General features: G+C 43.3%; 1 protein-coding gene across 1 annotated transcript; it reads left to right on the plus strand.

Annotated features, from left to right (window-relative positions):
• Positions 1 to 1,203: 1,203 nt before the first annotated feature.
• On the plus strand, positions 1,204 to 13,080 carry LOC124114156 (3-oxoacyl-[acyl-carrier-protein] reductase FabG-like). The gene is made up of 9 exons (XM_046474723.2): positions 1,204 to 1,327; positions 2,414 to 2,553; positions 4,047 to 4,139; positions 4,419 to 4,557; positions 6,761 to 6,801; positions 7,687 to 7,756; positions 8,318 to 8,354; positions 9,411 to 9,486; positions 11,865 to 13,080. Exons 1-9 carry the CDS (start codon positions 1,291 to 1,293, stop codon positions 12,030 to 12,032), a joined length of 801 nt encoding a protein of 266 aa, XP_046330679.2. The 5' UTR covers positions 1,204 to 1,290; the 3' UTR covers positions 12,033 to 13,080.
• Positions 13,081 to 15,180: the final 2,100 nt, after the last annotated feature.

A 15,180-nucleotide genomic window follows, 5' to 3' on the forward strand; every position in this document is an offset into this window, starting at 1 on the left:
ACTATTTGCAAGTGAATGCAATACATTTTCACCTTGTTTGGAAGATATTGTCACAGGAAAGTTACTGGAGCGGAGGACGCACTAAGGGACGTAACTCCAATTTCTTACCTCCTTGGCTGATATCGATCGCCCATTGAAAATTCATTGGCAACCCATATCAGCCCTGCTGATGGTGTAATACGAGTCTTGCACACCCTGTGATATGACCGCATCTGTGTTGGCTCACGTGACAATTGCCTCATATCATTGATAGGTATATGATTAAACATGATATTACCCCAATGTGGTCAATGTTTTTAGAAAAAGCAAGATTTCAAATGTTGAACCTGATGTCATGGGAAGTCACAGGAGATGATGCACAAACAAGCCATATATTTTGGTTATGCTCTCGTTGATTGACTAAAATATTTCTCTTATTTAAGGCCATTGGTTTTGTCACACAGGGTAGTACCACTTTTGATCGCTGCTCGACAGGGTGGGTTTCAAGGCAACTTACCGTGTGTTTCAGTGAGTATGGTTTTACGCCGCTTTTAACATCATGGCGGGGGACACCAGAAATGGGCTTCACAATGTACCCATGTCGGGAATCGAACCCGGGTCTTCGGCGTAACGAGCGTACGCTTTAACCACTAGGCTACCCGACCGCCCACTTTCCGTGTTTTAAGGAATATCATGTGATAATTTCTCAACACCTGAAAGTAAAGATAAATGTTCTAATATTTATAACGTGTATAGTTTGTGAAAGGCATTCCCAAGGGCTGGAGTTTCAACTCACGAAGGAAACCTAAGTTGATATCGCTTCATTTGTTTGTTTGTTTGTTGTTTAACGCCGCACTCAGCAATATTCCCGCTATATGACGGCTGTCAGTAAATAATCGAGTCTGGACCAGACAATCCAGCGATTGACATCAATCGCAATGGGATACGATGACATGTATCCACTAAGTCAGTGAGGCTGACCACCCGATCCCGTTAGTCGCCTCTTACGACAAGCATAGTCGCCTTTTACGGCAAACGTGGTACGATGTATCTCTTCACGGTGTTACATTTACCGTGACTCCTTTTACATCGTTGTGACTGCTTGCTGGCATTCGTGTCAGGAAGGCGAAATGTTTGAATAATTACAACACCTCTACCTCCAGATCAGCATTCATATCGGTCGGTGACCCCTGTTTACCCTCATTGAATATTTACATACATAGTGTAGCTCGCGATCATGTCCCGGCGAGTGTTCCATACTTTGACACAGTTATTCACAAGCCAGATCATTGTCACGGCAGGAGCGACCTGATGGCGAACTTTGCAGGCCGAGTTGTACTTATTACAGGTAAATACGACAAAGTATTTCCCCTGCACAGAGAAGTACACGTGTTGAAGGTGGTAGGTTGTAGTACACTGTCAGGGAATTGGGTGGGGTTATCTATGAGGGTTGTTCATTCTCGTTATCGCCTCGCTTGATGTTGCCCTACAGTACATCGGCGGGGCGATATCACCCTTCAATGATCTGAGGGGCTGTATCACTATACGGTACATCTGCGGGGCTATATCACTCACTATACAGTACAGCTGCGGGGCTATATCACTCACTATACGGTACATCTGCGGGGCTATATCACTCACTATACAGTACAGCTGCGGGGCTGTCACACTACAGTGCATCGTCGGGCTATACAACTCTGCAACAAACCTAAACTCAACAAATAAGAACGACAATTGTGTTTTGTATTATATGATGTCTTTCCGATGTATTTCGTCACACTAAAATGCAAAATCATTAGGTTAAATATGTATACCTTCAGCGTTAGAAATAGAAATTTTCCATTTTTAAGGGTTTTGCTGTATCATTGTGAAGACTAGTGGACTAAAACAGTTAGTTTCTATCGCTTTATATGTGTCTGTGTGTGTGTGTGTGTGCGCGTTACTGTTTATACAAGACGGGACTAATGCCGATTTTATAGTGCTTGTCCACTGAGATACAATGACGCAGTTAAACATGAATACCCCACTTAGACACATTATGCTGACCCCAAGCGGTCCTTGTTTAAGCCCCTGAATGCCGATCGCCAGGCAGGGTGAAAACAATTACCATACTTTAACGTCTTTTGGTATGACGCGGCATTGGATCGAACCCCGGGCCTTCCGCTCTCAGGTCGGACGCTCTACCACTAGACTACGAAGGCGGTCGAACGTATGTATGTATGTATGTGTGTGTGTGTGTGTGTGTGTGTGTGTGTCTGTGTGTCTGTGTGTCTGTGTGTATGTATGTATGTATGTATTCAATGATCTCGAAAAAGGGATGATTCACTAGTGTCAGCATTGTTAAACACTGACATATTCTCTGATACAGATAATACAAAAGTGTAGACATGTTATCTGTTGTTTAATTTTACGACACAATATCCTGTTCTTCAAGGAGCGAGTGCCGGTATCGGAGAGGGTACAGCTTTGCATTTTGCCAAACATGGAGCCAAACTCTCGATAACGGGACGAGATAAGACGAGACTGGAAGACGTCGCTAAAAGATGCTCGGAGTGCGGGATACCGGCTGATGACGTGAGTGTTGTAGTATGGTACTTCCTGTCTTGTACACCCCAAGTACGTTTCTATTTTATTAAAATATTTTATTTTTGTACAGCATCTTTCTTTCCATTTAGTTTGCTTTTCTGCATGATTGGGTGAGTATGTTTTTGTGCCGCTTTTAGCAATATTCCAGCAATATCATGGTGGGGACGCCAAACTTCACACATTAACCCATGCGGGGAATCAAACCCGGGCCTTCGGCATGACGAGCGAATGATTTAACCACTAGGCTATCCAACCGCCCCTTTTCTACGCGAGAACAAAGGTTATTGTGACAGTTACACTGAATTTACTGTTGTAAGTTAACCACGCCCCCAAAAATCAGGGGAGATAACTCTCAAAAGGTCCGCCAATGGAAATCTGAAAAACTGTGTCACGGCACTGCAGTTGACCCACTTCCCACGTTATGATGACATAGCACTACCCCACTACCACAAGCTAAGTTGCATATCACATGATCGGACTTGTCTCTGGTTTGTGGACAAACTCGGTACATACTGAAATCAGAGCAGTCAATCCTAATGAAAGTCTTATGAGCTATACCTAATGTGTTTTCAATTTAGAGGTTTCAAACGTTGAGATCGATAGCTGTAAATTTCATTCGAAACCGACCTCGTCAGCTTGAGGGTTCAAATTTGATAGACGTGCAGGTATCGGATTGGAGTTCCATACATCTATCTTTAAAAAAAACAGTAGGTTTATCTCCATTCTACAGAAACAGTGAAGCTGGAATTTGGAATGAATGTTCTTTTTATTGTGATTTTGTTTGTCTTTTTGACAAAGACATCTAAAATTTTGAGTTTCAAAAAAGGTCTTAATCTAAAGATCCACAAGCGTAGGGAGATCTGTGAAAGATAACGCCGTATCATGTCTACCGCGCCACGATGCTTGGTCATCGTTGCCTGCAGACTGTCTTCTGATTCGCTGCTTACTTCGCTCCCGTCCAGTCTTAGCATGAACGAAGGTCTACATTGCATGACGACCATTATGACATCATACTAATGGTATGACTATATAGAACTTAACGTTGCAAGGATCGCTTCGTTGTCCCGAGAGAGAGAGAGAGAGAGAGAGAGAGAGAGAGAGAGAGAGAGAGCGAGAGAGAGAGAGAGAGAGAGAGAGAGAGAGAGAGAGAGAGCACTGATTACAGTTACAGGTGCACTAGAGGATTATATTATCTCAAACTGAAAACAGTTAGGTATTATGATGTAAAGTATGGTTTTAGTACAGGCAAACATACGCGGCATAAAATCAATCGTCATTGATGCCTGAATTCCATCATTCAACCTTTTGATTCAGGCCACATCACACATCATTTCTGCCATTACGAAATATTTCGAATGTATGTCTCACTTTTTCAGTTCACCACTAGTCCTTTCGGAGGAAAACTTGTTGACAGAGCCGAGATAGCAGAAATATGTCAGGTGATAACAGGAAAGATCAAATGCTTTCTGTTTGATTTGCAGATTCTGACCCTTTGCGGTGACCTGACTGACGCGGCCTTCAGGAAGGCGACCGTTGAAAAGACAGTCGCCAAGTTTGCCAGGCTCGATGTACTGGTACGTGTGCGAGTGTCAACCGTTGGCTGACGTTTCAAACCTTAAATATATATATTGTTTGAGACATCTACATATTATTATAATAAATAATAAAACGGAGATTGCTGTATCTGGGTTTCGCCGCGATATGTTGGAATATTTCTGACGACATAAAACGACATTTACTCACTCACGGGCTGAAAGAATAACACCTTAATCAAGGGCCCCTTGTTTGTCTGTGGTTAGACATGTATGACCGGGTAAGCATGTTGTCCATCACCTAACCTCCTCGTGTTGCAGGTGAACAACGCGGGTATGTTGTACCCAGGGGCGTCCATGCAGATGGCGGAATCCGAGTACGACCAGTTGATGAACCTCAACATGAAGGTGCCCTTCCTCCTGTCCCAGCTGGCAGTCCCCCATCTGGAAAAGACGCAGGGTGGGTACATCTGAGGGAGACGTGGATGGGTACATCTGAGGGAGACGTGGATGAGTACATCTGAGGGAGACGTGGATTGGTACATCTGAGGGAGACGTGGATGGGTACATCTGAGGGAGACGTGGATGGGTACATCTGAGGGAGACGTGGATGGGTACTTCTCGGACAGTCGCAGTATTGGCATATCGGAGGGAGACGCGGGTGGGTACATCTTGGGCAGGCGCAATATGGGTACTTCGGAGGGCGACGTGGTTGGATACATCTTGGACAGGCACAGTATGGGCACATCGGAGGGAGACGTGGATGGGTACATCTTGGGCAGGCACAGTGTGGGCACATCGGAGGAGACGTGGTAGGTACATCAGGGGTAGACGTATGGTGTGTATATCTCGGGGAGACCCAATGTGGATGGATACATCTGGGGGAGATACATGGTGGGAACATCAGGAGGAGATGCAGTATGGGTACATCTGCGGAGACACGGGTGGGTACATTTTGGGGATACGCACGATGGGTAATTTCGGAAAGACGCAGGGTGGGAAGATCTGGAGGACGCACGGGTGGGTACATCTGCTGTAGGTGTCATGGTGTTGGAATGCTTGCTATACTACTCAAGGTATGCTGAGAATCAAACTTTTTCCAACAAGGGACCTCAGTTTCAATAAGAACGGACAGGAATGCAGTATTTGGCAAACTGTGCACGAGGTGCTTGAAATCCTGTGTTTGGATGTGTCGTGACAGAACAAAACATGTGCTAATCAGTGTCGAAGACAACCAAAGAATTAGGCAGATGCACGGGCATGCTTGAAACTGGGTCAACAAAACGTAACGTTGCAAACGTCTCTGGTGTCAGCGAAAAATGTGATCATCAGGGCATGGAATCAATATCTGACGTTTGGATCAGCCACCTAATGACATGCAGGGGTTCGACAGCGTTCCACCACACAGCCGGAATCTCCTGATTGCAGCAAGACTTCGTGACTGCCACCACACTCAGAAATGACATGCGGAACACCAGTGGCGTTATGGTTACTACTCGAACAGTCCGTAAATCGTGTCCGTGTGGCTGGTCTCCGGTCACGGATGGCATGCATTCGCGTCCCACTGACCCGACATCATATGGAGGCACGTTTGGATTAGGCTGAAGATAACGTCAATTTGACAGACCAGAACTGGGCTCCAGTATTTTTCACTGATGACTATAGAAACTGTCTTGACTTCACAGATCACCATGCCCTTGTGGCTTAGTCAAGGAAAAAGATTTCAGGAATCGGACCGGACTTCATCCTCATGTACGATAATGCACGACATCATCGTGCCAGGGTCCTTTGATGCCAACTTTGAACAGGAGAGCATTGTCCGCATGTAGTGACACGCCCGGTCACCAGGCCTCAGCCCTAACGAATTCACGTGGAACGAGCTGTAGTTCGCCCTCTCACGACGCCCTGTCCTTCCGGCAACTCGTCAGGAACTCGGCAAAGTTTGTACTGAAGAGTGGAACAATCTTCCCTTGGCAACAATCCAGACACCTATTGGGAGCACGAGACGACGGTGCCAGGCAGTGATCGCGCGCATCACGTGGACAACATACGCGCTACTGAGAGTGATTTTTTTTTTACAATGAATTTATTTTCGGGATTTTTCTACGTTTCAGTTTCTGTCACATGCTCTGATATTTTGACGGGTGATCTGACTGATTATTGGTAAGATGGTGTTTGTTGGCTTTGCACATGACGGTTGACGTTTGTTCATTAAACATGTCTTCATATGGTCTTTGCTAATTTCAACAGATGCACGCAATTTGACGTATTATCTTTTAAAATGGTGATCCTCGGCAAACTTTGACTCGATAGGGGATGCGTATTTACAAAATAACGTCTTCAGTTCCGAAAGTCATTGAGTAAATATGATTTTAGAAGAATTCTACCAATACCGAGCTGGGGGGAAATATACACGTTCCACACAGATGGAAAATCGATACCGATTCTTTGGCATAACGGTCAATAGCATCAGTCCTGTGATCCTTGTTCCTGAGAAACATTGGTATCACGCAAACAACACACATAGTGATTCAACTGCAATTCTGTCTATGGTCTTCCAGTGACCGCAAATAAAAGCAGTAATTTCATTCTTTGGGTAGGCCTTTAATTGGCTGCTTTATTCGTTGAGGTATTACAATCTTTAAACTTGGTCCTTCTTGCAGGGAACATCGTAAACGTATCCAGTATATGCGGAGCTAAGTCGGTGAGTATTACAAGGTTTGTGGTATGCAAAGTTCGGTCATAGTTTTTCAAGTCCCAAGGTATTGCGCATCCTGTGTCGTGAAGTGACAGAGCCAAGATTGCTCATCAACTGGGCTTCTTCTGAAGTTACATGTATTTTGGTTTGCATGCTTATCTGAGAGAAAAGTTTGAAAATTGGTCCCGTCAATTAATTGTTTAACAGAGTTACGTCCTTCGATGCATGTTATTTGTGCAAGGAGGGCAAGATTTCTCAGAAACAACTCAAGTTAACTTATCTAAGAGATACTTATCAAGACTGAGTTATTTTTTTTTACAGAGAAAGGGCCTTTTGTGTGTATTAATTTCACATTTAATCATTTTTTCTGATGACAAAAAGGGGTCCAAGTGCATATCTCTTCCTAATGTTTTATGGGGCTCTTTTTTATAGTTTATATTCGCTACTATAAGAACAAATTTCTTGTATCCCTATTGGTGGGGGATAGTGATAACGCTGTTTTCTTATATTAAATATAAATATAGTTTGTCGTTTCTGAACGCCATGGCATCTACACACAAAAAGAAGGATTGTGTGTGGGTTTTCTTTTGTTAAAACAAAAAAATTCAAATTGAGTTTGTAAATAAATTTAGCCAAAAGCTGTTTTAGAAAGCGGACATTTGTTTAGGGGGGTCAACGTTTGCTCAGCGCTCAACTGACCCGACCCGACGTGGACACATGTCGTCAAGTCTTCACACAAAACGGTATTGTATCGGGGTAAAAGATTTGATTGTGTAAAGAGATTGATTCATCCATCTTCGATCAATCAGTGTTTTAAATCTTCAGTAGAGAATACAAGATATTGATTGTTATGTAGTCACGGGGTTGCTGCACGTGTCATATGTGTTCCAGATGCCGGAGATCGGGATCTACTGCGTCAGCAAGGCCGCCATGGATATGTTCACTCAGTGCCTGGCTTTAGGTGAGAGTCTGAGTGGGTGACTGTTAGGATTGAGTGACTGTGTGCGTGGGAGGTTTTTTTCTGGGTGGATTGAGAGGTAGTTTACCCAGCCTCTCCCGGGAACGGGTTATAAAGTGGTATTGTGTATTTATAGATATCTACATGCATTCCTTCTGGTCTTTAATTTGTTTGTCTCCGTCATTTACGTTCAGGGCCCAATTGCACAAAGCGATCTTAGCGCTAACACTATTGTAAGCCTATGCTAAAGTATGGGAGTTACGATCATCTTAGCGCTAAGATCGCTTTGTGCAAGTGGGCCCAGGACCTTCATAACACGTTCGTAAGATTAGCACCTTCTTCCAGTATGTGTAATCTGGTCGGTAGATGTACACCCCTCCACGGAATAATGAGACTAACCCATTGTGTTGGAAGGTTGTTGCCGGGATTTGTGTTCCAGTTTTTATGATAAGTTACATTAATTTAGGTGTTCATATAATTATTTAGGTGGGGGTCAGATCAAAGACTTTATTGGTGTTTATCAGAACATGACATTTGTTTATGCGGTTGTTTTTCCTTCTGCAGAGCTCGCGCCCAAGAAAGTTCGAGTAAACTCTGTGAAGTAAGAATTTCTTTTTCGTAATAGAACGTGTGATACATTTGACGAGCACGTCTGATTAACTATTAGCGGTGTCTGTGTGTATTCTTGAAATACAACACATTTGTAGGCCCATTTTCAGTTTTAACTAGAGACTTGTGTCAAACGGAGACGTTTTCTGTGGAATTGGGGTAAGCATCTACTCTGAGTTGATATGTACTACCAAAAAGAAGTTAAAGAACACCCGATTCCTTCATATTAATCTGTTAATCTCTTAATTAATAGTTAATCTGTAATACCATGATTAACTGTAGTAATATGAAAAAAAGAGAGTTTTCTTTAACTTCACACATAAAGTGGATTGTGATGACGTGAATCAAATTTTCTGGGAATGCCAATTGGCCAGGGTTGTATCTCGTAGACAACAATAAATCTACTTTGAAGGATTGCTATTTATCAATATCGGTTCAATCACATACCGTTCATCCATGCCTCACTCACGTTATAGTTAAAACCCGAATCTGAAGTTTTGGTTTAAAACGTAAACCTTGAGTGAGGGAAAACCCCGAGGAGGTGTTAACTAACTTCTGAAACATCTACATGCATGAAGTACCAGAAAGAATAAGAAAACAATAAGTGAAACAATACAATAGTCGTGGTATAAAACGAATTCGATGACTGCGGGCGAGATAAAGACCACATGCAGCATGCAGACAACTGACGTCTTGACATGTAAGATTGAACACCCTTTCATCACCTGCCCCGGTGGCTCAGTGGGAAACAGTGGGTTACAATACTAAACACGATATGTGAGGTTGCAGGTTCGATTCACGTCATGGAGTTTTCATATGAAAAAAAATCAGTCAAAATTCAACATTAATTGCATATTAAAGTTTACACATTTGAAATGTAAACCATTTCAGGAGGCATCACTTGAAAGTCGTACCTCTCACAAGGTTACTTTGAGATAGCAAGCTACCTACAATACTATAGGCAAAAGTGGTAGTAGGTTTATAATGTAGTCAATCTGTATCAAACGCCAGACTAGCATCTCAGCTCCATACACCACTCTTGTTTCAGCCCCGGCACTGTGGTGAGTTTGATACACAGACGGGAGGGCGCAACGTTTCACGACAAGGACGACGAGTACACCAAGGTCAGCGGCTACGTTACTTTCTCTTAAATATTGATGCTGGTCAGACAGATCTCAACTGTCGTAATTAGTGATGCGTCAAATTACGTGTCACCTATTCCGTCAGTAGATTAAGTCTGTTTATGGGATGTCAGACATTCGTGGTCGTCCTGGTCACTTACCTTAAATATTGGCAGGGGAATATTCGTCACCACTGGCCCCCATTCCGTAACCTGCAAGAATATTCGTCACCACTGCCCCTTCCGTAACCTGCAAGAACATTCGTCACCACTGCCCCCTTCCGTAACATGCAAAAATATTAATCACCACTGGCCCCTTCCATAACCTGCAAGAATATTCGTCACCACTGCCCCTTCCGTAACCTGCAAGAACATTCGTCACCACTGCCCCCTTCCGTAACATGCAAAAATATTAATCACCACTGGCCCCTTCCGTAACCTGCAAGAATATTCGTCACCACTGGTCCCCTTCGGTAACCTGCAAGAACATTCGTCACCACTGGTCCCCTTCGGTAACCTGCAAGAATATTCGTCACCACTGGTCCCCTTCGGTAACCTGCAAAAATATTAATCACCACTGGCCCCTTCCATAACCTGCAAGAATATTCGTCACCACTGCCCTTCCGTTACCTGCAAGAACATTCGTCACCACTGTCCACCTTCCGTAACCTGCAAGAATATACGTCACCACTGCCCCCTTCCGTTACCTGCAAGAACATTCGTCACCACTGGCCCCCTTCCGTAACCTGCAAGAATATACGTCACCACTGCCCCCTTCCGTAACCTGCAAGAACATTCGTCATCACTGCCCCTTTCCGTAACCTGCCAGAATGTTCGTCACCACTGCCCCCTTCCATAACCTGCAAGAACATTCGTCACCACTGCCCCCTTCAGTAACCTGCAGGAACATTCGTCACCACTACCCCTCTTCCGTAACCTGCAAGAATATACGTCACCACTGCCCCCTTCCGTAACCTGCAAGAACATTCGTCCCCAATGGCCCCTTAACCTGCAGAAACATTCGTCACCACTGCCCCCTTCCGTAACCTGCAGAAACATTCGTCACCACTGCCCCCTTCCGTAACCTGCAGAATATTCGTTACTACTACCCCATTCCGTAACCTGCAGGAACCCTTGTCACCACTGTCCCCTTATGTTACCCACAAGAACATTCCTCAGAGACGGAAGGGCCTCTTCCTGTTCGTCCCTGCGCATTCTCATTCAATCCGACCTTCCTGCTTTCCTACTTTCCCCCAGTACAGTTCACGTCAGAACGACCTTTCACGAACTTTGACGGACCAGTAAATGACTAACAAGAAATCGACATCAGCCAATCAGATAGACTAACATCTAGTCTCTGAAATGAACATATCGTACATAAAAAAAACAGTTGTTCAGTTATCTTAATAAAAATATAATAAAAAAGGAGCCCAGTGACTCTCTTCATTTTCAGATACTGCAATGATCTAGACTTGCCAAACATTATAGACTTGCATGGGCTGTATTTGGTATATATTTTTATCAGGGTCTGTAAGACAGACTACCAATCAGAAAGCAATGTTTTCGAGCTTTACGGCACTAGTTCCAAAATGGTGGCTTCTATTCTCCACAACGATTTGAAAAATATTTTGACGAAGTTCTCGGTTCAAAATTTGAAAACTGAACGAAAGAAAATTCTGATATTGTATGGCAATACTTTGAAAAGACTGATTTTGACGGAATCAGTCGTACAACTGTTGTTCGGAATGCCCCGTGTTGCATGCATTCGTCACCGCTCGCCCCTTTCCGTAACCTGCAAGAATACTCGTCCCCCTATCGATGAATGTTATGTGCGAAAATACGACAAACCAATCAGAATGCGCGTATGATTTCAAGTTCTTCGTCAAAGAATCCCTCAGAAATAACTTTTGATTTTTCATATGTCTTACATCTAGAAATATACCAAAGACACAGTTAAATGTGTTCAATCATATCTTATAATTCCGCACGCCCCGATGTGCTTTAAATTGCATCTGAAATATATATAATATATGGGGAAAATGTGTGAACCATTACGCAATTGTTTTAGGTATGCCCGTTTGCGCTAAGACGGAACCCGGTCGCAAAAATGGCTACGAGAGGGGCACGGGTCGCTATTCGGCTTGTCCCGGAATAACAAGAGTTGGTCACGAATGGTGTTGCATGGTTAAAAAACACATTTGGACTTTCATTTTCGTGATCTCGTAAGCGACGCTCCGATTGGCTGGATGAAGGGTCGTTCTAGCCTGTAACTGAATGTCCTCAGATCTTTGTGAAGCTGCAGCGAGAGCTAAGATCGGATTTTAGTGTGATTGGCCCCTGTGGTACTATTGTCCTGAAAGGTCATTGTTATTATATTTCCAGTTCTTGGAGCAACAAGCTGGTCGCCACCCCCTTGGCAGAGTGGGCCAACCTCAGGATGTGGCTGAGTCCATTGCTTACCTTGCCTCCGACGCTGCGAGCTTTGTGACGGGACAGCTCATTTTTATCGATGGGGGTCGACACTGTGTGTGTGCTGGCGTCTCCAAGTGAATACCTAGATTTCCGAAGCTGAAATACACTCGAAGCACAGGACATTTTTGCAAAATTCGTGTTTATAAATCACACCCATCAAGCCTATAACAGCTTCGGCGGATGCGACTTACCTTTCGAAGCAGACAAGACTAAGTCATATAGATGGTGGTGGGTTGTTAGAACAGTTCATTAAAAGCGTTTAAGGCATAAAATGTTGGACATTTTGAAGCATTATTGCACATATGGCAGTCAAGCATACACAGAACCATTTCTGAGCATGCGCGACCAAACAACGTGAAGATATATACAATCAAGTTTTTACTTCGAGAGCAAATTTCGTAACTTTCGCTCTGCAAATGCTATTTCCGTATTTACTACTGCAGCTAGGTTCAACAGATATAAAAGAGTTTTATATACAGATCCTCGCATCAACATCACTCAAAATAAATGTAGAAACTTGTGTTTTATCTACTGTTTTTGTCTATGTAGGCACTGGTATAAATTTGCGACTGCTTCCAGCGGAGTGAGACTGCTGGATCGGCCTAGCCAAGACCCGTTTTTAGTGTAATTAATGCTCAGTTCTATTGATATTGAACCAACATGTTGCAGGTTCACAAAGAATACAACATGTACATATGTTTTTTTACCTTTTGTTATTACGTTTCTAAACTTATTTTGAATGATGTTGATGCGAGGATCTGTTTATAGCAGCTATAGATTGATGAATGTGTTCAAGGACCAAACCAATGGTTGATGCGAGGATCTGTGTATAGCAGCTATAGATTGATGAATGTGTTCAAGGACCAAACCAATGGTTGATGCGAGGATCTGTTTATAGCAGCTATAGATTGATGAATGTGTTCAAGGACTTAACCAATGGTTGATGCGAGGATCTGTTTATAGCAGCTATAGATTGATGAATGTGTTCAAGGACATAACCAATTCGGAATCGGATGGTTTGATCCATGAATATGCATGAATTTCGATAATACGTCCTGTGTTCGAAGACAGGTGGTAAATGTATATACGGCTGTAAGTAATCCAATAAAGAGAAGCGATGAATTTTCACGTGGCACGTTCTTTAGTTTGGGGCTGCTTCATGCTTAGGCCACACTTTCTTTTACTTGCTTTACGGAATTTTTACAGGAAAATACCTGTCGACCTATGTGGAGAAGAAAGAAAATGCAATTTTCGAGTTTTTTGCTTTACTACAGGTCGGCTGGTAAAAAAATGAAAATGGTTTAATGTGGGAGGAGAGTCTGCAACACAAGTGTTGCTTTACGCAATGCTAACTTCATGAATCAAGGAATGAGTTGTGTTTAACGCCGCTTTTAACAGTATTCCAGTTATATCACGGCGTGTCAGCTTAATGTGGGAGGAAAGCCCGAAGTGATGCATATATCAGACGTTTACCACTTCGCTGGAAAACCACGAGCACGGGTATGGTGCTGACAAGCCTAGAAACATAATTTTGGCTAGAATGTGTTGATTTCTTGACGGTGGTACAGCACCTGGTCGCCGATCATGAGAACGGCTGTCTGCAAACGATTTCTACTTGTCTGATCAGTAACTTGAACCCTGGTGGCCTAGCGCTAGTGAACAGCGCATTGATTTGCTGTGTGGGCTCGGTTACTTCTAGCCTGGTTTCTTCTTCATAAATCCTGGACTTCTGTTGTTAATCCAGGGCGCCCTGTGCGGGGCCGATCATTGACATGTTGTGTCTGCCGAAACCTGTTCCAACGTCTGCAAATCACAGACTGTGACAAATTGAACATATTGGCTACGTCTCGCTTAGTTTTACCAGTTGTAACAGATCAATAGCCCTTAGGTTTTCATCACTCTGTAGACGACGCATTCCAAATCTGATCACAAATACTGCATTAAAGCAGCAGTAGAGATCGTACGTACTACTGTGGATAATGAACATCAACTAATGGTTCAGAGCGATTTGGGGGGGCACGGGTGGCCCAGTCGTCTAAGGCGCCACGATTCGCTGCGCAGAGTTGCGTCCCTAGGGCACGCCAGAAACCCATGATTGTGGGTTCGAATCCCGGTTCGCCCCAATTATGTTTCTAGGTTTGGACACCAGAAATGGGCTTCACACATTGTACCCATGTCGGGAATCGAACCCGGGTCTTCGGCGGGACGAGCGAACGCTTTAACCACTAGGCTACCCGACCGCCCCACTTTTGGGACAGTTTCTAAAACCCCACCGCTTATCCAGATCATAAAGATATCCGTACTCGCGAAGAGACATGGTACCCACGGTCTCAAGAACACATGAATGAATTCTGTACAGAAATAGTTTCTTTAAAGCAATTACTCAAAAGTGTAATGATTTCAAACAGATATTCTGAAAAAAAGGTAATAAGACTTTGGGTGTCCTCATGTCAGAAGGATAATCAAGATAAAAGCATCAGTTAACATCATAGAAACTATCTAAATGATGAATACTTGTCAAAAATGTAACTTACAAATTGGCTGTGGGATGCTAGACCACAGAAGCGGTCTGCGTTCTGTAAAGGTCGGTAGGACGTCGAGTGTTGGGGATGCAAGGCAACAGAGGTGGTATATGTTCTAAAGAAGACAGAAAGGCGTCTGATGTTGATGTTAGGAAATAGTTCAGCACACACACACACACACACACACACACACACATTAGAGTTAATAAACAGGCAATCTCGATATCAAAAAGGAATATCGCGATATCAACACTTTGTGTGTATGGAATGTCACTGTATTTATTTTAATGAAAATTCCATTTTGTCTATTTCATACACTAACATTGTGTGCACACACAACATTTTATTTCATATTCTAATGATATAGAGATATACGTATTACATTGTCGGTTTTCCTTACAATCACATAAACATAAGTGATGTTCAGCGCCGTTTTCGTCTGCTCGTAGATTCATTTTAAGTAAATTTAGTGCTGTTTTCGCATAGAAAAACCTATACTCCAGAACCTTCCTACCTACCCCTTTTTAGAAAATCACGAAAGAACAACATGTGTCCCTAGCCTTTCTCTTATTCGAAGAAACACTCGTAATAATTTAACAAAATAATGAGAAATGATCAAACTGGGATCGAACCCACACGTACGAGCTCTTCTGTGCACATGGCCCAATATCCATTTTTAGCTATCTCAGAGTTATATCCCCTTG

This window comes from Haliotis rufescens, unplaced genomic scaffold (assembly GCF_023055435.1).
Source record: "Haliotis rufescens isolate VD_foot unplaced genomic scaffold, xgHalRufe1.0.p SCAF_8, whole genome shotgun sequence".
Lineage (NCBI taxonomy): Eukaryota > Metazoa > Mollusca > Gastropoda > Lepetellida > Haliotidae > Haliotis > Haliotis rufescens.